General features: G+C 36.1%; 1 protein-coding gene across 4 annotated transcripts in view; it reads right to left on the reverse strand.

Moving 5' to 3' along the window:
• Positions 1 to 25,086, reverse strand: part of LOC128858229 (scoloptoxin SSD14) — a 94,283-nt gene that overhangs the window by 13,539 nt on the left and 55,658 nt on the right. For all 4 annotated transcript variants that reach the window (XM_054094314.1, XM_054094316.1, XM_054094315.1 and 1 more), the window contains exon 2: positions 3,964 to 4,113. In XM_054094314.1, the coding sequence (XP_053950289.1) occupies positions 3,964 to 4,113 (150 nt within the window). The remainder of the gene's footprint in view (positions 1 to 3,963; positions 4,114 to 25,086) is intronic.

The raw sequence follows: 25,086 nt of genomic DNA on the forward strand, positions 1-25,086 counted from the left end.
ACGGTTGTGTTAACCGCTTCATGCTGCTGATGAAATTTGTTAGGTGGCTAATATCAAGGTCAGCCATAGCAGGCGTAGTAAGGAAGTAACTGCCAAGACGCCTAAATCTTAACCCCGTCAGAGCAGAACAGCTAAGGAAAAGGATTTCAACTCATCGACTATACAGCTGCCCCAAAAAGAATTCGAAGTACTGCTGAGTTTTACCGAATGCATAACTCGCGGACAATGCTCTCTAAAAATATCCATAAAATTCGTAAGCTGAGGCTCTGTTAATCTTGGAAGCTTCCTCGAGCGCCTCCCATCGAACTGTGGCCAGAAGATTCTCCCCTATTTACAAGTTTGAGTACTTGCTCGCTGAGCTGACGTGAAGCCTACTTTTCCAGGGCCAGGCCACAGGAAGTCAAGGTGTTCACAATCCTCTCATTTCGCAAGGAAACTACCCCATAGGTTCCCTGTCTAGTGAAGAGGAACCCAAATGAGCCTAAAAAGAATTCAGGTATTTCTCGATTAGTTTCGAATTCCCCATCAGCGAGCCCGAGTCATTGAGTTCAGCGGCAGTTATGTTTACGATGTCCCATGGTACCACATTTGAAATGGCTGCAGTAGAAGCGGATCGATGCGTTCGAATGATTCCAATGAGGGTAGGTAATATTATTATAAAACCAAAATACAACTCTAAGCAAGAGATCTGTCAAGGATTTAATCTTGGTACCTTATCAGAAAACATCAATAGAATGAGATGGAATTGGAACCAACGCGAAATGTTTGCTTTCCGAGAAGAGATATACTCTTTTGGTCGAGGTTTTTAGGAGGAAAAGATAGGCGTGCCTTTTCGAGGTAGATATAAATTTCTCATTTTCTCCATTATTGGCGCGCATCGTATAGAATTATGTTTTGTTATATGGGTACCCCTGTCTGCGATACCCTAAATAGATCAGGTGGCAGACATTGATTTAAAAGGATTGAGGCGATTATTCCGTTTGGTTCAGCAAGGGAACTAGTTAGGGTGGCATAGGTGTGACTCTGACATCGGCGGCACCCTCTTCTGCCTAATCTTATCTAAACTTCCGAGCCACATTTCTTTTACTACCCATTTTTTTCCTAGGCAACGCAAAGTGCAGAATGAACGATTTTATATGGCGTGTTTTAAATAAAGAAAAGAAAATATTTTGTCATCAGAGCTTTGGCGCTCAGAGGCGTACGATGCATAAGAAAGTGCAATTACCGTTATAGGAAGTGAAACGATCGGTTCTAGTGAGGAAACACTGGAAAGCCATAAATGTCGCTGTTAAAATCAGCTTTGTAGTGCATTAAGCTGCAGTTAGAGTTGCCGTAGCCATATCGCCATAGCCGCAACTTTACAGCATGTATCGAGCAGTCATGCCATAACCATAAAGAGCTGATATTGAAGCAAAATTAATGACAAAACTTGTATTATGTCATAAAAACACGAATAATATTCCACCAAGTCAATTAATTTTTCGTCGTTTATTGCTAATATTAAAAAAACCAATGTCAAGTACTTCACAGCTGCTTACGTTTACGGGGAAAAACCAAAATTCAATAGATACATACGGCTCCGTTTAAGGCTATGGGGTTATGGTGCGGCACCTGTTATCGTTTATAGTGATGCTGAATAGCTGATTGATATCAGAATAGCTGGTTGATATGGTTACGGGTATAGCTAAGGTACGGCACCACTATTGCAGCTTTGTAAAGTCTCTCTTCTAAACTTAATAGGCTTTTGGTAAGTAAAGTCCTCTTTGAGTGACAAGAAAATATATGGATAAGAAACTTAGGCCCTTTCTAATATATATAGTACTCGAAGTGTCACTTGCCAGCATAGGAAAAGAGCGTAACCTTCTAGACCTTAAAAGGAGTAAATAAAAGAGGATTTGGCTTCACTTTGAGAAGAGAAATTGACTGACGCGTGAAGTCAGTAACATTTTTTTAGCATAAACATGTATCGACCCATTTGATTGTTTTTCCTTAATGATTATGAGTTCGTGTACGTACCGCCTTGTTTGCTTTTAGTTAATGGTTTATTTTACCACATTTCTAATTAAAAATAATGATTTTTTTTAGGTTTTATAAGTATCTCATAAGACAAGGAATCCAGCAATGTTACAAATGTATAAGTATAAAAAAAGTCAATGAAGAAGCAGTTTTTTCTAATAGCGGTCGCCCCTCGGCGGGCAATGGCAAATCTCCGAGTGTATTTCTGCCATGAAAAAAAAGCTTCTCATAAAAATATCTGCCATTCGGAGACGGCGTAAAACTGTAGGCTTCTTCATTTAAGGAACAACATGAAGAACCACCACAAATAGGAGGAGGAGCTCTGTCAAATACCCAACAAAAGTGTACGCGCCAATTATATATATATAAATAAAAGCCAGTAATGATCCTAAGATTTATTTACGGTTGTTTTTACGCGTTTTGTTATTTCGACAGTGAAAGCTCTTTTCCACTGGAAATATTGACTAAAACGCCTCTAAACGCCTAAAAAGGTCCTATACCTGGGGTGGAAAAACCCGACCGTAATTGTCTAAAAACCAGTGCAACATCAGAGAGTGACAGTTTGGTGCAAATTGTGGAACATTTTTCTTTGAAAATGCTGCTGGAAACCTCATTGTGGTCAAGGTTACAGAGGTATAATAAATGATTTTTGATGACCGAAAACTGAATACATGTACTTGATCGATCTTTGGTTTCAACAAGATGCTGGGCCATGCTATTTTCACGAGCCCAGCTGGGTAAGCGTATTATCAGCTGGCTCGCCGATGTCAATGGGCACCTTGGTGCTGGGAATTTTTTTTGTGGGGTATCCAGAGTGACGGATATAATGGGAACAATCCATTAACGATTCATTTCTTAACGGGAATATCAAGCAAGCCATTCATGAGATAGAGTAAAAAACCGCCGCAAAGGTCTTGAAAAATTGAGTTAACAGAATGCGTTACTGCGAAGCCAACCGCTATGAATGAAGTCGTGTTCCATAAGTAATGGGAATGTGTGTTTTTTCGTATAATCCAATAATATAAAAACAAAAAATTCTTGTTAATTCTGTAAAATCTGTAAAAATAAACCACTATATGGACCACCATTTAATAAGTAGCATATATGACAAGGAAAATGCTCAGCAAGCAATTCCTGCTTAGGTATTACCACAGAACTACCACTGCAGCACTTCGCAGGCGATTCTGGAGTATCTCTTCGACAACGCCAATGAGATTCAAAACCAAACACCACTGCAACTACTGGCTCGGGCATTATATAGACAGTCATTAAACGATATATATCGATATCGCCATCTTGCTAAACTCACGACCCCCAAATGCCGTTATCGGAGTCCAACCACCACCCATTGCAGACAAAGAGCTTCAGCAGCCTCGTCAGACTTGCGTAGTTAAACACATACTTATCCAGAATCGACCCCGACATTCTCAACATACTATGCCCGTCATATGAATATATCCCGCACTATACTAACCAACTATTCTCACCTCCACCAACTTAGCACGTCTCGATCTCTCTTTCTGGATCCAATCTATCGAAACAGCACGTTTCCTGGAACTACCGTTAGATGAGCTAGGCGATGACTATCGGTGACTACACCGCTGTGGCAGGGCCAAGTGAATTGCTATATCAACACCAACAAGGAAATCCGGTAATTTAACAAATTTATGGGAAAAGAAAGTAATGAGTTAAAACATTGTATAAGTGCCGCTGATGGCTAACAGTCTATAAATTACTGAGTATTAGCGCCTTTAGTTTTGGCTGCATTTCACTTCACGCACTTTCAACATGGAAACTCACCGGCCGTATTTATTTAATTCCATTAAATTTACGCGCGTATTAAAGGTATAGGTGTGGATGCTCGTACATTACTTAAATGTAATCATAGTTGTGTTTACCATAAAATATGAAATATTTCTAAAATTAGTTCAGATATTTTACACTTACATTTGTTCGCGCCTCGCCTCCTCCGCTGCTGCTGTATCACTTGTGAATTCTCCACCATTTTTCTCTTCATCATCCAAACCGCTGGCCGATTTCAGTGGAATTTTATTAAGGGCATCTTCATTGGAGTGTACCATTTTTAATCCATCAGTTCTGGGAAAATGATTTTTAATTAAACCTTACAGTTTATTTATAAAGATGCACTGGATAATCATATGTATGTATGCACTCAATTCACACGCAAACACAACACGTTCTCTACACGTCGCGAGTCTAAATCCAACTGATTTCCATGCTGACCATAATAAAGTGTTAAGCTTTCGCAAAACATACACGTATTCACACACACACACACACAGTCATACACAATCACTGTCCTCTCTCTTTCTTTCGTGCTCTCCATCTGTCTGTCTGTGCCTTTGAAATATTTCAAAAACACTACAATTTTTGTTACAGTCATATGTTGTTATCCTTGTTGGCGCGTCGTTTTAGTGACGACAAGTAGAGCACATCGAGCCGTTTACCATCCTTGTGGCTCTAAGTAAGGGAAAGCAGATACAGAAATGCACAGAGTAGAGCGCGAAATGCGAACGAGTGCGCATGAGAGTGGGCAGGATGTGAAAATAAGTCAACAGGCAAGAGCGATGCTAAGTAAGTTAACTCCACCTCCTCGTACCTATGCATGTATCCTCGTGTACTTCGCTTCCTCAATTATACATACGCAGATATTTGCAGATACACTCACATAAGTTCGCATGTCTACTAAAGGGAACACATCTATGTACCGATGTCTATATTTTAATAATTTCTGACGAACATCCGCGTGCACATCCGTTATTGCAATTATGTGCGACCGGCAATCATGTTGCCCGAGTGGTGCATGCCATTTAGTTTAGTTTCTGTGCCACAGTACGCCACAGTGGATCCATTCAAACTGCGTGAGTGGTCAGCAGCAGGTCAATAGACCCAACCCACAGAAACTCTTCGAAAAACAACATGAAATTTATTGAAGTGGGTCACGTCGTGTATTTGGGTCACGTGTTTTTAAGCGCGTTCCAATTACACACGCCGCCTTTCCCTTACTAGGACAATTTGTTTAACCAACAGCAACGATAACAACAAAACCGGTAGCACTTAGATACTCCTACTTTCTGCTACACTACGAAGTGCTTTGTTGTGTTTTTTGTGCCATTGGTAAAGTGCAAGGACCTGCAGTGTACATACATATGTATGTGCGTGTATGCACAGTACAGTTGTAATGCAGTGTATCGTACTTCCATTACAAATGGTAGCAATTAAGTTGGGAAATCGTAATTGACACAGTATTCGTTGCGATTTGTAGGTGCGAACAGTTAGCTGGAAATGGCGAGTTACAGATTTCATTTAATAGATTGCGAATGAGGTTGCCGCCTGCATGGCAAGTGGGTCAAATTTCAAAGAAAGTGCCTCTGAGTATTTATGCTCAAATGTACATACATTTGTGTGTAGAGATTTGCGAAGAGTTGCTTGCATGTCGATGAACGGAAGCAATTTATTGATTGGTTTAAAGATATAAAAAAAAAACTAAAATTAGACTCACATAGCTGAAGTTGCAATGCAGAAACGGAAAAGGAATAACTTGATGGTGTTAGTGCCTGCTTGAAAGTGAAATGGAATATTTGCATTGCTGGAGTGATGGTCCTATAAAGAGCACCATGAATTGAATGTGAAGGATTAAACGCGCAATTTAAAAAAAAAAGAGTTTGTAACTAAACTAAATGAATAAAAGCCCTGAGAAATGTGAAATAAACCAAAAATGGGTACTCCTTCAAACCTTTGTTAAATTTGTGACTTGCAAAATGAATGAAAATTCAGAAAGTTTAGATAAGCATAAATAAATAAAGACATTTGGACAATAACAGTATTGCCAAAAGAACTCTAAAAGCTCAATTAGCCTAAAATTTATTTACGTAAATTAAGTAACAAGTGAATGTTTTCTGTTTGTATGTTCTACTACATCTGCCTAGCAGTTCACTAAAGTATCAAAAATCCACCGCTAACACAGGTTTCTGTAGTACATTTCAGGGTGAGCAAAATGTTGAGTTTAATTATGTTAAGTTACGTAAATTGCGAGGCTTTTTCTTACGTTAATTACATTAATCTATTTGGTTTCTGACAGGGTAGGTGATTAGCCTGCCGCCACCAGTCCTAAATAGTGAGAATGCCCACCAGTCGTTGCTTGGAGCGTCATCTGTGTCTGAAAATTTTCTGCCAGGAGGATCGCACAGATGGTTGAGGTCTTCGCTAAGGACTTGGAGTTTCACTTCACATCTTGAGGATCTGGACTTCGTCGATGACATCTGTTTCCTCTCTCAAAAACTCTGTGACATGCAAGCGAAGGCGGACAAACTAGTTGCGCTGGCACGCACTGTCGGACTGGAGGTCAACATCGCCAAGACCAAGGCCATGGGAGTTAACCACAATAACGCAAAACCTCTGCTACCTCTACTGTATCATCACTACAGATGGTGGAAACGATTTCAACTGCAGGTTAAGCAAAGCAAGGGCGGCATTCGGGCGAATGCATACAGTATGGGGGAGTTCGCAAATCTTCAGGTGCACTAAACTACAAATATTCGGTTCATGCGTGAAGTCCGTATTGTTGTACGGAAGCAAAACATGGCTTGGCTCACACAGAGGCTACAATCCTTCACCAACAAATTCCTCCGCATCATCTGCAGAATATTATGGCCAAACACCATTAGTAACAACGCACTGTGGAGATTAACGAACGAGGAACCCATCCTCAGGCAAATCAAACGCAGAGAGTAGCGATGGATAGGCCATACATTGAGAAAACCACCAGATTGCATCACGAGGGACTGGAACCCGCAAGGGAGCAGATGTTGCGATCGACCAAAAAATACTTGGAGAAGGTCTATGCTGCGCGAACTAGCTGATGCCGACATGTCATGGGACGGTGTAGAAACAACAGCACAGAACCGTGTTCGATGGGAGAGTCTTGTCGAGGCCCTATGCTCCCGAGAGGAGTGAACAAGGAAAATAAAATTTTAGTAATACAGCGAAAATATCTACATATAGCAAATAACAAGTCTAGACTAACTAAGCTCTAATTTATGCCTTCGAGCTATTACCAACATATGGGGAAAATATTCAAGGTAAGCTAGGTTTATACTTACTAAGTTTAAGTTAATGCCACACAGCGCTTATATACCTATATACAGCAAAAATATTGGCTTAAGTTATGTTAAGTCTAGAAATTTAAAAAAATCGATTTGTTGTTTTTTCGATATTTCGAAAGTACCTATAGTACCTTAAGAATATATGTAGTGTGGAATTTTCATCTACAGCCCATTAACTACGTATAGAGCGGTCCGCGCGTTCCTGTACCTTAAGCTTTAAACTCGAAAACATTTTTTTTGGTGTTCTCAAAAAAAGAAAAATATTCAGCCGAAACGCCTGAAATTTTAATACAGGGTGGCTGATGAATTTTGCTACATTAAGAAACTCAAATAACTTTTTTTTTAGTGTATGGAATTCATTTATTTTTTTTCAAGTTGAAGGTCATACAATTTTATTAAATGTAGCTTAACTAGTTTTAAAAATAATTGAATTTAAATGCCCCCCATGCTTGTTGACACAAGTGCGGCATCTTAGTAAAAAGTTGTTCATTGCTGCTTTGAGAGTTGCGACAGGAATAGCCGCAATTGTTGCCCGAATGGATTATTTTAGTTCATCCAAATTTGTTGGCTTTGTTTTATAAACTTCTTGTTTACATAAACCCCACAAGAAAAAGTCAGGTGCAGTAAGGTCAGGCGACCTGGGGGGCCAACGAAATTCGGAGTTTCTTGAAATCAGTTTATTGGGAAATTTTCGTCGCAACTCTGTCATAACAGTCTGGGCTATGTGAGACGCTGCCCCATCTTGTTGAAACCACACAGAGTTGAAAGGAATTCTCTTTCGGCGTAGTTCTGGATAGAAAAATTCTTTCAGCATTTTCAAATAACGGTCTCCAGTAACCGTAACGGTGTGACCATTTTCTTCAAAAAAATAAGGCCCGACAATACAGCGTGAAGAAACCGCACACCACACTGTCACGCGAAGAGGATGCAATTCCGTCTCGTGGAGTATCTGTGGGTTAGAAGTACTCCATATTCGACAATTTTGTTTGTTCACATTGCCGTTTAAATCGAAATGGGTCTCATCAGACATGAAAAGGCAGTTTAACATGTTTTGGTCTTCTTCCACCATTTGCAGGATCTTCTGGCAAAATTCCAAGCGAATCGGCAAGTCTGCTGCATTCAATTTTTTAACCATTTGAATTTTGTAGGGAAATAAGTCTAAATCTTTGTGCATTATTGTTTGCAAAGACTGTCGGCTGACACCAAGTTGAGCAGATAAGCTTCTTGTTGAAACCCTTGGATTGCTTTGTATAGCTGCAGCTACAGCAGCGATCGTTTCCTCCGTCCGAACTGGTGGGTTTCGATGATAAGGCCTTCTTGCGACTGTTCCTTGCTCAGCAAAATTATTCACCAGTCTCATTATGGTCCATCTGCTCGGGAGATCGCCGCCAAACATCCGCCTGTACTCTCTCTGTACCAAAACTACGGACTCCAGTGCGTGATAGCGGCGGACTATCCAAATTCTTGTTTACGTGTCCCAGTTGTCCATTTTTATAAATTTTAAAGATCAATCTGCAAATTAAAACAAAAATGGAACAGATAACTTAAAAAGAAAAAAAGTTATTCAATTTTTTTTTGGTAGCGGCTTTCATCAGCCACCCTGTATATTGGCTATCCAACATCAATGGCCATCCACCGTGCTAGAATCGTATTAATATTTCGTTTTTTTTTTTTTTATTAAAAAACTGAAAAAACTCTTTTTTTAGATTATCAAATTCAAACCCGCTCCATTTTGTCAATTTTTTTTTTTTTAGTACGTGACATATCTACACTCGTACTAATTAACATATTTTTTTGGTTTTTGTGTTTCAGATAAATAAAAGAGCCAAAAGGGACAACACCGTCCAGGCCCAATTAGTCGAGAGCATCAACTTTAGCGCAGGTTTTAAAATTATTAAAATTAAATATTTTTTTTTTTTCATTTTTGTATGTAAAAAAAGTTAAATAAAAATCCAAAAAAAAAATTTAAATATCGTTTTTCATTTTCTTATTGTAAAAAAAAATTCCTGAGAATACCCTTCATTTTCGAGCTCTAGACAACCGGGAGGGGGAGTTATTTAAATTAAGTCTTGACTAAATGAGCACTAATTTATGCCATACAGCGCTTATACCAACATATACCTGTACATGTATTAATTCTATATTGATATACCATACCCTCTTAAATATTTACTAATACCGTTTTAAAAACTCATAGAACAGCTACAGCCGACTCTAAATACAAGAAAAATTATAATTGAATCCTACAAAATTTTTTTGATCCGTCACTGATGTGTCAGTGTATTTTTTTTTACAATAAAAAGAAGGGAATATCGTGCAGGGACTCATTTTTTTGGTTTTGGATAGTTTATCACCAAAAGGAATTATGAAAATGTAAAGGAATCTTGTCTTTAATTTAATAATTTAAACCTGTTGAAACAACTATTCAAGACTAATCCCAAATCTTTCAGCAGGTGTATGATATTGCTTGCATCTTAGATGAACGGGTACCTCAAAGTTTACATGAAAAATTATAAATTGGAAAGCTGTTCGATAAGTTAACTAGCGCTTCATTCATTAAAGATTCGAGAAAAAGTGTGAACAGTATTAGTTAGAACTTCCTCATGGCACAAAAATTGTGAATACCTACTTTGTAACACTGAAGTGGGAGCTATTCCTCTCTATACTCTGTACTCTCCAGATGTATTTGAGTATTATTTCTTTCAATCTATGGCACATGCTCTGGCTAATCAGAGTGAACTCATGAAATGGATCGACGAAGAGTTCTTCCGTTGCGGTATTCGAAAAATTGGGAAAAGTAGTGTCACTCCAGGGATAGTCAACGTAATAGGTAAATATTCCCCTTCATAGGTAAATTTTATATATTAGATAACATTTTCAAAATGGCGCCTTAAATTTTTAGGAAAAATTGTTTGAAAAAAAGGTTGTTGGCCTAATACAAAAAAACACATTAAATGATATAAATAAAGGACAGCTAGCTTTGCTCATCGGCATTACCAGATGGTTAAACAAAATAGGAGATTTTTACTCCCTTGACGAAATTTCGGAGCGCATAACGTTTTCTTTGTTAGGCAGTTGAGAAAACGGAAAGAGTAAAAACGCACTTTAAAGTTACAAATAGTTTATCAGCTTACTTAGTTCAGTTCATTTTATGGGTCAGATTAGAAAATTGGAGAAAAGTTTTCATTTGGAAAATATTGAATGTATTGTAATTTAATGATACCCTGCTACCCTCAAACTTCAGATATTGAAATTCTGATAAACAATACATAGAGGTCTTCCGGTTCGGGCAAGTGCGTGCGTAAATCGTCACAGTTTGTGTTTTCTAGACAGAAATGTTCATAAAGTGATATTATGTGGATAAGGATACAGACGAAGAAGAAGTACCCATGAGCCAGTGGCCATGAGCTGTTACCACGAAAATTCTCTCGCTTCTGTATACATTCATTTGTCTAAGAGCTGGATTTTTTCGCGAGCAAATTGAATATCTTTAATTTTAATAAAACTTGTGGAATTGCCCCTGTATACAAATTATACGCACACATTACATTTATTCGACAAGCATAGCTGTGCAAATACTTTGTTTTTTCATGCATGAGTAAGAGAAACTACAGTAGGTAAAAATTCTGTGCAGTGCAAGTATTTAGCGATCTTAAAATTTAATAGTTTTATGCGGACTTGTGTGTGGAATTTATTACATCATTTAATTTTAAGTATTTGTCCAGACGCTACAATGCAATTTGTTTATGTTGCATACACTATTTTTCATTTCAAATTTCTCATAGGTGGGCTTGATTTACTTGATGAAGAATGATGCGTGATATGGCTATTGAATATTTATCTCTTTAAAGAGAACTGACGCTCATCACCTCCTCTAACCCTACAATATTCTCAGGTAGTTGCAAATAATGGAAACATTCGGAATAGCTGTGGAAACCTTCCACAGTATTCTATTTGAAGACCGATACCACTTTGTCAATAATAGACCCAACGTACTCAAATAAAATTTATACGACTAGAGCTGGGATGCAGTGTGAATAGTGTTTGAGTGAAAGTCAAAAATCTGTGTGTCAGTATTACCAGGTTCAATAACGAATTTTTAGCGTATTGTACGTAAGAAAACCGTAAAGAATTGATACAATCAATAGTTTTACGGTATTACGCGGGAGTTAAACTATAAATAAAAATGATATATCATAGGCAGTGTTTACTTTCAATTTGTGATTTCATAAGTTCTTTGAGAGAAGCAGTGGTCTGCTCGGAACATGAAACGATAACAAAAAGTTTAACTTGCAGCAACTGCTGCTTACAGGCAACAAGAAAATATAGCGCATCTATTTCACAGGAAATGCTGAGTTTGGTTTGAAACTTCTTCACTTGCAATGTAGATTGAGTCGGCGCATTGTTTTGTGCTCCCACACTTCGTGTCATTCTTTCCTAATTCTCTAACGGAGTTCATTAAAAATGCGAATGATTATTGATTTGATCTTTAAGAACATAGGGAAGTTGCCAAATCGATAATAATTTTTTCGATATTATTATATTCGATATTGTCGCATATTTTTCTGAAAATTGGTTTATTTGTAGGGTTGAGTATAGACTTAATCTTCTATAATACATATAAAAATGAATCGCAAAATGTGTTGGTAAGCGCATAACTCAACAACGCATGGACCAATCTTAACAATTATTTTTTTAAAATGTTCCTGGAAGTCCAAGGATGGTTTGTACGGCGAGAAAAATTCGAATAATTTCGGGGAAAACCCTAAAACAGCCCTTTTCTTTTTCCCATACATATATTGCGCGTTCGTGGGTGTGTTTGTTCGCGTTGGAGGATCTAATGCGTTCACACAAAGTGATAATATCGTGAGCCCGACCAAATGGAAAAGTAAAAAATGTATAGCTTTGATTGGCCTCGTTATATTCTTTCTTTTGTTCTAGTTTCAGAACGAGTTAAAGAGTGATTTCGTTCACATATAATAAATAAAAATAGTTAAGTAAATAAGAATAATCATGCAGGGCTGAATAAATCCAAACATATTTTAAGAACAACAACAGTTAAACATATTTTAAGAAGAACAAAAGACAAACATATTTTAAGAAGAACGGAAGATAAACATATGCCAAAAATAACAAAGGACAAACATTATTAACTAATCTAGAAAACCCATGTTTCGCACATGGTCATTTGTATGTTGCCTGTTCCCGCGTTGGAAAACCATCAGATTTGTTTGTATATTCACCAGGTAATCAAAGAAAAAACATTGTATGTATATCATACGGCACTACAATACAACACAATACAACAATACAACAAAATAAAACAGATTTTTGTTAATCATTGTGATTCACTTGATTTACAATAAAGCGATTACTGAAAATACTTATACACGTTTTATTTCATCATTCTTTATTATGTCGGTTATTAACCCTATGTTATATTAATAATAATAATGATAAATAATTAATTATCTCTATGTTTTGCTATGTATTGTGAAGCACCCACTTTATAAATATTTGTCACCTTTAGGTTTCTACTATCTCTTAACATTTTTTTTCAATCAGGTTTGTTCTCTTTAGTTCCCCTTTAGTTTGAAGCCCTCTGGCAAACATCCCAGTCGGGGTTTTTAGTGGGTCCCAAAAGGGTGGCCTAAGTTCGTGGAAGCGAAGATACTTAGGTCACCCGAGCTGACTTTTTTCTTTAATTCTCCTGAACAGAACCGTCACCAAGATGATAGGGCGGTGTGTGAGAGTCAGCAGAGTAAAAACATCTTAAGGTCGAAGTATAAACTGCCACATTCAAAATCTATTTGACAGAACGAAGTCTGCCGGGTCCGCTAGTAAGAAATAAAAGTCTTAAAGTTTGAAAAAAAAAACAATTTGTGATTTATTCGATGTTGACAATTTTGGTATAAAGTTTTTGAAGTAAAATATCTTCAGTTCTTTTTAATTTTTAAACAATTTTGTTTTTAAATTTTTTATATAAAATATACTTTCTGAAAAAAAAACAAAAAACAAAAAAATGGTTTTTTGTTCATAGTTTTTGGAGAAATATATTTGTTTGTCATTTTTTAAAACATCCTCCCGCAGACTTTTACCTTATTTTTTCCATAACTAGCCAATACCGCTTTTCCATAACTAGCGGCGGCCGTAGCCGAATGGGTTGGTGCGTGACTACCATTCGGAATTCACATAGAGAACGTAGGTTCGAATCTCGGTGAAATACCAAAATTAAGAAAAACATTTTTCTAATAGCGGTCGCCTCTCAGCAGTCAATGGCAAACCCCGAGTCTATTTCTGCCATGAAAAAGCACCTTATAAAAATATCTGCCGCACACCACAAAGTGGAGGAGTAGCTCGGCAAAACACCCAAAAAGGGTGTACGCGCCAATTATATATATATATATATATTATAGGTAAGACTGTGCTCGTTAATCCCTGAAAGTTTCATAGTGGCGTTCCCACAACTTTTTTAATTACATTCAAATCCCTAAGCAATGAAAGATATCGGGTATCTGCTTCTCTCATTTTTTTTCACTTTATACTAAAATTTCCAGCAATTAATAAATCTCAAAATAATTAATTTTCTTCAGTTTACTCCTTTTTATACTCAAGCCTACAAATAAACCTATTTTTAGAAAAACTTACGGAAACTCTTGGCACGGAATTGCCCAGTTTGCCGGTCGCATAAGGTTTGCGCATACGCGTACGTACTCTTCATTTAGCTGTATTTATATTGATATTTAATAGCCACAACTCGTATTTAGATGCTTAATATTTACTTTTTATACACCAACAAATTTTATTTGTCTTTTCATAAAATAGTTTGAATAAATGGAACAAATTTAGAGAACATTTAGCGGCCTGTTGAAAAAAATTAATAAGGAATCCCATGATTTTTAGAAACTGATATCGATATTTTCGGCAATAAGATAAAAAAATCGCGGAAACCTCGGAATTTCGGGGTTGGCACTACATATGTTTAAATACATGTTTATTGTTAAGAGCGCAGGTAATTAAAGTGGTCGATCACTATGCCAATTTGGTCCATAATGTAGCCTCTATAGGCTTATCATAGGAAGAATATCAGCTGAATGTACGCTTAAATCATTTACATTTTGACACTCACAATTCAAAAAAGGGATAAAAAATCGATACTTTGTTTTCGCAATATAAAATGGTTTATGGTTGAACAAAATTAGACTTTCTTTATGTTCGTTGTCGTTGAGGCCAAAAAGAAAATTCGAAAATTTTATTTTTTTTCTCGCTTCAAAGTGTTTAATTACAAGCGAGTTTATAAATAAAATCATCTATTTGTTAAAAATGTGTATCTTAATAAAATTTCAATTACGTGGGAAAATGTTTATTTTATTTAATTTGCAAAAACATTAAATAGTAATTAATTTACTACAAACTTTTTAATTCAATAACATCTTCTTAATTTATAACACAACTCTCTTCTATTTTTTTAAGTTTTCTTAAATTTCTTAGACATTAAAAAATTAATTTTTTTATAGTTTTTATAACAAAATGTTTCAATTTTTCCAAAAAGTGGAGATGATAGCGAAAATCATTAAAAGAAATATAGGGTTTAATTAAAAATAATTTTGTTTCGTATATTTTAAGGAATATTTTGATCTTTTCAATTTTTTCAACCAAGTGATCTGTAAAATTTACTGAAAAATTTTTTATGAGTATATTGGCATCTCCTTATGGTTATTGAAAAGAGACATTTTTTTGCGAGTTTCAACTCCCTTTTTTGGTTTTAAAAATTGTTTTCGTTTACTCTTCTTACAGTCCTGAATATCAGCAAAAGAGTCAAAATTAAAAATAATTCGTTAAAACTTTAGCAAAGTATTTGGTAGTAATTAAAAAAAAAAAAATTTCAAAGAAGTTGAAACAAATATGTTAATAGTCAATTCTCAGTTGATTTTTTAAAAGCCATTTCTTCCCAATAAACAACGTTTTATCTCTCTAAAATATTTTATAGGCTCGAAAACAGTTTTTTGCGGTATATAAAAAAAATTTTAATTTCCAAAACATATTTTCATGTATCTGTAAAAGCATAAGAGATAGTTTTTCATATTGGTAGTCAGAACCCATGCTTCAGATCCATACGTTCCTATTGGCCTTAAAAGGGTCTTACAGATCTGTAGTTTACACGCCCATAATAAGTTTGTTTTTAGACAGTTTTAGCTATGCGTTATAAGAGCGTCTATTTGCCGCCTCCAGTCTGTCAGTTATGCAGATAAACGATTCTGACGTACCACTTAAGTTTGCTCTTAAGTTTACTTCAATGTTTCGACTATTTGAAATAGGTCGGGCCCGACTTTCAGGTTGACTTTTACACCAATTAACTTTGCTTTAAATTTAAAGCACATGTTGGTTTCTTGCGATAAGAACAAGATCGTCAGCTTAGCCTCAGATTTAAACGCTTATGTAAAAACGGCACAAAATGTACATGTATTTTTTTAATTTATGTAAATTTGACTTATAGATTTCAAAAATATATATGATGGCATTGTGTTATTTTCAATGAAATAAATGCTCATTTCACCGCTGCTATTTGAAAAACTATTACAAAATGCATAGCTGGTTGGTTCCCTAACCAAAATAATCACACACGGATCTACAAAGAAATATTTGCAAAAAAATGCAAAATCTAACCTCTTTGTGGGTTAAGTGTTGGTTCTCACTGTATGAGTCTTTCTTAGGACTGACTATGACTACTATGAGGACGGTACAGGACGTAGATATGCGCAATACAGAGGGTCATTCCAACCCCATAGCCTCTACTAAGCCAAGAGCGTTAGTGCGTGATGAAGAATCCCATCCTGCGCGAGGTAACCCAGCTACTGTCGGTTGACAAATAGACTGATTACTGAGTTAAAACAGAACATTACGGATCTATACTTGAACTGTAGATAACGGGTTCTTCTTCAACAGTGGCTCCCTTGAAGAGTATTAATAGGGCCACCACACAAATGGAAATGAGTACAAACCAGGACTACTCTGCACGAGATACCCACGCTTATGGCAATCCTCCCGGTGCTTCTCCAGCGACTTGGGCATCGGATGTGCAGGCCCAAAACTCATTCACCACCAAGACGACCAGGGCTGGAAATAAGGGCCGTGGAGGAAGCAAGCTTCTGGTTGAGGATGGACACCTATTGAACGGTGCATCCTCGTCAGGCTCTATACGTAGCTCTATAGAGAGCCTGTTACTGGGCGAAAATGAGCTTGGCTTAGTAGAACCAACGAAATCAAAGGAGATACAGGCGACCCCTGCAAACCCTTTAGCTGATCCTGGGGAAGCTGCGCTAACTCATTTACGTCTCAGTGCTCTGACGCTTTCCTCTGCGGACGGAAGTAATGTGGTTAATTTTAATGCAAATCCGAAAAGTACCACTGCACTGACGGCTATAAAGAAAGCGTCTGATTCGGGACGTTCTTTGTATAAGGGTCACTAAAATCCTTTGGATATATACGGAGAAAGGCAAAATTACTAGTATAGGCCTTCGGAAGCAAATAGCAAAGATGTTACACAAAAGTAAATCAATGATCAAAGGCAACTTCCAGGAAGTTAATAAAATCTTTAACTGTGTTGAGCTGGTTATATATACCAAATGCTGTAGAACTAAGGAGTACTTAAACTTGTTCATATGGAAGCATTTTTTTAATTTAAAGCTAATTTGTTACTATGACTTCACCTAACGAGATTGTTTAAGTCATACTGCAAGTAGACGATTTCCTACGCTCAAATTATCCTCCGAATAATTTTAATGACTTGCAATAAAAAATTGGAAAATTTGAAGCAAGTATATACCAAAATCATTTTTAAATAGAACAGACTGAAAAGGGCAAAGGATGTGCCTCTGTGGAGTCCTGATGCTGGATGAAATAGTGTAGGTTTGTAGTATTTAATTTCAACAAATAAAATTCTATAAGAGCGATTAAATTTTAACCAAGACAGAAAAACTGTCTGAAAACCATTCTTTCAATATTTATTAAGGAAATACCTGAATCTCATTTATGATCTCAAGCGCATAATGACGTGCTGACATCACTTTTTTATTTCTTAAATAAAGCGGACGTATACATATTTATGTGTTATGCAAATACAGACCTGGGTTAAGCCCATAATTATTGCCTTTATGTGAACATATGCATGTATTAAGGATGTTAATCTCGAGCAAATAATAAGTTGTTAGAGAGTAGTCTCGAGTTTTTCGGGACTTATGATTTCTTACGAAGCTAATGATATGGATACAGAAAAATAACCCATTATAGCAAAAAAGGAATATTGACTTTAATTTTTTAGCAAATTGTGATATGTTAGAACATTTGTTTTGGTTTGTTTACCATAATAATTTGCATTGGTCTACTTGATTGATTAAATAGTAAAAAGTTGCATTGGCATTCTTGATTTTTTATTTTTGCTTTCAGTATTTAATTTTTCAGTATATATTGAAAAAAAAATTGTTGGCAATACGAGGTTCGTCCAAAAAAATGTCGGCCTTCAAAAAATGGTCTTCCAAACAAAGGCATATCGCTCGCGACACGGATTTCGGGTCACACTACTGTCTGAAATCAAAAAGACAAGAAGGTGCTAATTCAGTATGAATGTCGTTATCGTGTGAACTATGATCTTACAAAAAAAAAAAAAAATGACAAAATGACGTTCAAAGATGGAAAATCGTTTCTTGACACTTTTTTATTCCTTTAAAGGTCCGAAAAAAATACTAAAAAACTTTTTTTCCAAATGATTGTAGGTTACACGATAACGACATACATAAATTCTACGCCAACTAAATTTTATTTCATAAAAACGGTTCCAAAGAACCGGCAATATCTGTGTCCAATTTTCATGTGAAGATCATTTTTTGAAGGCCGACAACTTTTTATACGAACCTCATATGGCCAAAAGCAATTTTCAATTTCAAATTTCAACAAATAAAATACTCAAAACAAGAATAAAAAAACTTTTTCGTTTCCATTTTACATGCTTTTATAGAAACATCCCAAAAACATAATTTCAAATGAGGCGAGAGCCTTAATAAAGCGTTGAAAAATGAGACGCGTTTCATAGCGGAAACAGCTTTATTTAATTATCAATAAGACATATAAGAGAAAAATAATGAAACAGTTTTATATTCGGGTTTTTCCGCAACAATATATAAATACTAGTTGTAAAGTATAGAAAAAATTTGAAAAACGGAAAGGTTATTATCCAACGAGGAAGATGAGTACACCTAATTCTGTTTTTACACGGTCTTCTTTTACACGGTTTGAAAATAAAATATTTTTAATTTTTTTACACGATTTTATTCCATTTAGCACGATTTAAAATTTGTTGTGCTTAAATTTTTTTTGTCACATTTAATTTTTACGGAATATGTTCATATCAGAAATTCAGGGGAATTCCCTTTTTGTGCATACAAGCAAATTTACTGGTCAGAGCACTTGAGATGTGTTAATATTTTGTGAATTATTAATGTAATCAAACGTATTTGGTAAAGAATTTTTTTATTGGCAAATTTGTTTTGCCAACGTCATATTAAATTTAACGCATTAAGATAAAAGGTGAGCCAAAAAATATTTTAAATTTATTCAGTTATTGATATTTTTGTTAAATATTTTATGTATCCCTAAAAGAAAATAGCAAATACAAAACTAAAACGTAAAGCAATTTCTTTGGAAACCAAAATGGAAATTTTAGATCGCTTTCGAAATGGACAAGGCTCAACATTTCTTGGCAAAATGTTCGGTTTAAATGAAGCCGCAATAAGAACTATAAAAAAAATTAAATTTCAATTAGGCAATCGGTGATTTCTGGAACGAAACTATCTGTTAAGCCTTCATCATATACTAGAGATGCTAAAGAACAAATGGAAAAAGCGCTCATAATATGGCTTGCGGACAATGCACAAAAACAAATTCCCGTAGACGGAAACAATATCAAACAGCAATCATTAAGGTTTTATAAAATGATAAAATACGAACAATCGTCTATATCCATACAATCAACTCATGAGAAAAGCTACGTGCAAGCACAGGATGGTTAATGGGAATTTTCCAAAGGCATGCGCTTCATAACATAAAAATCAAGGGTGAGATTGCCTCTGGAGATCAGAAAGCCGTCAAAGAATTTCCACTAAAACTTAAAAAAAATAATAGCCGATAAATGCCCACGAAATTGGTCTTTTTTGGAAAAAAATGCCGAGAAGAACATATTTGGCCAAATCGCAAAAAAGCGCTGGTGGTTTTAAAGTTGAAAAAGATCGAGTCACATTTTTATTTTGCAGTAACGCTTCTGGAGATCGGATGTTAAAGCCCCTGTTTATCAATCTTGCACTTAAGCCTCGAGAAATGAAAAGTGTCGATTTTGGTACATTGCCGGTTAATTGGTTAGCCAATAAAAAAGCATGGGTGACAACTACAGTTTTCACAGAATGGTTAATTTAATATTTCGTACAAGAAACTGGAAAATATATGAATGAAAAAGGCTTATAATTTAAAGTTCTTCTGTTGGTAGACAATGCTCCCGGGCATCCTCAGTTGGAACACGAAAATGTACAAGTTTTGTTCCTGCCACCGAATACCACATCCCTAATCCAACGACTGGGCCAAGGAATTATCGCAACGTATAAAATTTACTACATCAATAGAAAAAAAGAAAAAACATTGTATATGTGATTTAATTAAAAAAACCTGAATACTTGTTCCAAAAAAATCCTTGTTTTTCACTAATTCTAACAGGTTTTAGAGATTTGGAACCAATCGTCTATTTTTGCATACGATCAATGACTTTTTTTACACGGATTTTTCTGGAACCAATCTACCGTGTAAGAACAGAATTAGGTGTATATTGAAAATATTTTTTTTTTGTAAAAAACGCCTTACATTTTACTCTGTTTCCGTTTCTTGAAAATGAATCCCTCGCAATTCAATTCTGCTTTTTCACTTATTGACATAAAAGTGAGGTTATTTCGAAAGGCCATAAAATCATGGACAAGTTGCTTGCGTTTTATTATTGCTAAATATATTTTTGATGAATTAAAAAGTTTGAAGTATTTTTTAATAGATAATTTGTATATCAAAACGGTAATTCAATATATGGGTTCATATGCGGTAAACGGTTAAAACTCATATATTTTTTATTAAAAAGCAAAACATTTATAATTTATTATATTAATTGTACTGTGGGAGGCTTTTCAAACAATATTAATAAGCATTTTTTTCAAGTTAAGTTGTAGCAAAATAATGAGTATCTAAATCCCAAAATTAATCCCGACTTTTACGGGATGGTAAAATCGAAATATTTACACCCCTAGTAAGTATGCATCGATACAACAAATTCCATTCGTAATTTCTTAAAGCAAATTGATTCATCTGCTTATTTAATTGCAGTAGACGATTTTTTCCAATATTTATTTTTGAACTAAGCAGCAATGATGGAATTTTTTTGTTAGTTCTCACGTAATGTGTGCACTAGTAATATTTCTTTTCCAATCACATTCATGGTACGTTAAGTAAAATAAGTGGCACATATGGGATGTTGACGTCATAGCGAAAACATCAGTGTATTCATGGACAGCTATGCACATAGTTTTAGTGCCTATACGTAGATATATGTTCATATTTATGTATATGTATTGGTGCACTAGTTACAAAAATATTGTTTTGGTAAATCACGCACATAGAATAATTGCGCATCGATTTTGGTTTCATTTAAAGGAGTGGCGATGGAAAGTAGGTTAATAAAACAGCAGCAATTTAAAGTATATCAGTATATCAGTATACGCAACCATTACGGGCACAACTTAACAACCTTTTGCTTGTTGCCATTTCCCCATTTCCCCTTACTAGAAACAATTGAAATTAAAACGCTTTTCTTTTGTCAGACCAAATCACACACACGTTCGCCGATCAGGTCTAATACGCCACACTGCCCTTTTCTACTGTTTTGTTTTTCTGCTTTTCAGCTTTTCTCCTTCTAATGCCGTCCCTTTGCTTAACAGTCGATTGCATGTCAACCGCTACCTAAGCCAGCTGGCGCCCATCAACGGGTTAAAAAACAATTGCAGTCAACGCAGCACTCTGGCGCACGACTTGACTGTCAAGTGCGCATACATATATACACTTTATGTTCTTATGCTTTTACAAAAACAAAAAAAAAATGAAAAAATCAAATAAAGCAGTAACAACATGCAGAGCCATAATGCACTTGCCACAATTATGGCAGCTATTTGAAATTTTAAATTGGCAAAGTCCATAACCGCCCACAGTAGCAACTGTGAAGTGTGTTTTAATTGTGCTACACTCGTTCGGCGTAGCAGTGGCGTCTTGCATGTCAATAATGAGCGCATTCAATACGCTTTAAGCACTTAAAAGTGCGCTATTTAGGCAGCTCACAATTCACCACTTGCTCTTGCTGGCGTCGTCAGTTGATGTGTTGCAAGCACTGTACTACACGGCCCTAACAGTTGTTTTCGATTGGCTCATTTAACAAGCATTTTTCCAGCTCGTACAAATAAGGTTGCGTATGCATTTATTATTTCAACAAAGTTTCACCTGCTCCTTCTTTCCCTTTTTTTTGGAATTTTTTTCGCGCTCCTTATACGGTGGAAATGCAATAAAAATTCAAATTTCTAAACAAATTGTTCGCGCACCATTTGTGTCGCATAATATGCAAATAAAGTGCCAACAATTGAGCTGATATTACTTGCGACGTTTTATTGTTTTCTTTTCAAATTATAATATTATATATATTTATGTGCTGTCCCTAGTAAACGTGATGAGTGGCTCGCCGCCGTTGACCAGCTAATGTTGGTAAATAATTTACATTGTAAAAACAGTTGAGGCATTATACTGATATGTAACTTTAGTGATTTATTTCCTTTGTGCAAGACCATAAATTATTTTAGTTTTTTGTTTTTAATTCAAATCATTGAAAGATGCCAATAAACTTTTAATCGTTAGACGGTGCTTATTTGGTCAGCTAACTTCGAACTTAGTTTTCACTCACGAAATAAAGTCACTTATACGCCCAAGTGGCAGTCGATACTTTCGGTGACATCCTGACAATGCTCTATGCATAAGTATGTAAGTGCCAAAATTTGATTGGTCGTTAAAGTTGCTTTTAATAGCGATGATGTCATGTGAAATGTGCGTAGATATGGATGTGGCTATTGGAATAGGTGAACTTATTTACAAATGAATTTTTCGCGCGATTTGCCAAAGATTTATTCGAGCATGGAAAAATCGATTTATTTCCAGCTCCAATAATAATTTAGGGCCTTCAAAATAATATGCACTTGGCGTGTATTATAGTGGAAATAATGAAAAATTCAATTTCCGATTTAGTCACGCCGCACAGGGTGAATATACATCAACATTTGGTTCAAAACTCCCTACGACGTTAATTTTTTATCTAATTTAAAAAGGTTGTTTATTTAGTAATCAGTCCCAAACTTACTTAAGTTTAGAGTTAAGTAGCTATGGTACTGGTAATGGTTGTACGGGTTAGGATAAGGCCTTTATGCACTGCGATCAGATTGATCTCTTGTGCGCCCCTAATTACTTACTTATAATTATTTAGTATACCGAGGAATCGGACCAGCTCTTTAGGAGGGAGCAATTGTAGGTCTTCCTCCTCTAGTAGGTACGAGACCAGGATTCTGTGTGTCCTGTGACCTAATACCTCCCAGTTGGTGATTAAGTGTTCCATAGATGCCTCTTCATCACAGCAGAACCTGCATGATCTTGTACTAGATAGCCCTTTTGTGTCAAAGTGTTTATTATAGGGAAAGTTACCTGTAAGTGCTCCACAGATTAATCTGAGGCCCTTTTTATCTAGGGTTAGAGCAGATTTTGCTCTGTTGGCATTGAAGTTCAAAAACTTTTTGGAGTGATTAAGGCCGCTTGTGTCGTTCCAGTGTTCACTGAATTTAGTTTGGATACATTTATTGGTTTCCTACTTTTTATAATTTTATAATTTATTAAATAGCCCTTCCGACCATTTTAGGCATAAAAGTCTGCCTTCTCATATCCTTCTTGTCCTTCATGGCCTGGTACCAAATCAGTGAGACCTGATTATGAGTGGCCAGTTTGTTGAGTGCCATTTTACACTCTATTAGGACTTTAAACTTGAATGTGAAGCTATTCAAGGCTTTGAGAACCGATTGGCTGTCCGAAAGTATTTTAGTTTTTACTTTCTCGAACCTTCTTTTGGATATGATGGAAAAAATTCGTATATCTGTATGTGGAAAATTGTGGTATCTGTACTTAGTGTTAGGGATTTGTGTGCTCTAGGCCGCACTATTCCTGCTCCTACTCCTTGGAGCCTTTTGGAACCATCTGTGTACCATTTTTGACACAAGCCGCGGCAACAACGCGTACTACTCCGAGCGATTATCACAAGCGTTTTGAAGCGCCAAAAAGGAGGCGGTGTTATTTCTCACTAGAAATTAGCAACCACAAGGAAAAATAGCCTAAATGGTGTCTAAGATATACATAAGGTATAGCTCTCTCTCTCCTTCTCTTCTACGTTATATTTTTTTCTCTCTCGCTCAACGAAAATGCCCAAAACGTTGCATGACATTGAAATTTTACTCTTCATTCTCGCTCGTCCATCGACGCCTAAGAAGTTTCACTACAAAAAAATAATCAGAATATTTAGAAAAATTTCGGTTATGCAGTTTTATGACCCATTAAATTTTGTACATTTTTTGGGTGTTTGGCCGAGCTCCTCTATTTGTGGTGTGCGTCTTGATGTTGTTCCACAAATGGAGGGACCTACAGTTTCAAGCCGACTCCGAACAGCAAATATTTTTTATGAGGAGCTTTTTTCATGGCAGAAATACACTCGGAGGTTTGCCATTGTCTGCCGAGGGGTGTCCGCTATTAGAAAAATGTTTTTATTAATTTTGGTTTCACCACCGAACCAACGTTGTATCTGTGAATTCCGAATGGTCTTGTACCATTTTCAAAGTAATAATATTTGTGATTTCATTAACTATGAAAATGTGTAATGATAAAAATAATGAAATTTTTAATAGGTTTTGTTTTTGAAAAAGTTTATAAATAAAAAGTTCATGGTAAATTGAATTCATTTTTATCATTAACTAATAGGTCTATTTATAAGTTCGTGCGGTTTTACAACAGATGGCGTAACTTGATTATTATTCCATCGATCCACATTTCCAAACATTCATTGGAGAGCTACTGTCGTAAGGCACAAACGTCAGTATAAGTTTTTTATTTGAAGCGTAAACAACAATATTTTTACCACACTTGAAAATGTCGAATTTCGTGCCAAATAATGTGTTTTTGTGGGGAATTCTTCTTCATTATTTTAATATGAAGAAAAAAGCAGCCGAAAGTCATCGTATCTTGGTGGAAGTTTATGGTGAGCATGCTCTATCTGAGCGAACGTGCCAGAAGTGGTTTGCACGCTTTAAAAGTGGTGATTTTGGCTTGGAAGACGAAGAACGCGAGGGTGCGCCGCCAAAGTTCATGGATACCGAATTGGAGGAATTGCTCGATCAAGATCCGGCTCAAACGCAAGAAGAGGTTGCAAAAACTTTGGGAGTTGATCAATCAACCATTTCCAAACGTTTAAAAGCCATGGGAATGATCCGAAAGGTAGGCCATTGGGTGCCGTATGAATTGAAGCCAAGAGACGTTGAACGCCGTTTTATGGCATGCGAACAACTGCTTCAACGGCACAAAAGAAAGGGTTTTTTGCATCGAATTGTGACTGGCGATGAAAAGTGGGTCCATTACGACAATCCAAAACGTCGGGCAACGTATGGATACCCTGGCCATGCTTCAACATCGACGTCGGCGCAGAATATTCATGGCCTGAAGGTTATGCTGTGTATCTGGTGGGACCAGCTGGGTGTTGTGTATTATGAGCTACTGAAACCGAATGAAACGATTA

This window comes from Anastrepha ludens, chromosome 3, assembly GCF_028408465.1.
Source record: "Anastrepha ludens isolate Willacy chromosome 3, idAnaLude1.1, whole genome shotgun sequence".
NCBI lineage: Eukaryota > Metazoa > Arthropoda > Insecta > Diptera > Tephritidae > Anastrepha > Anastrepha ludens.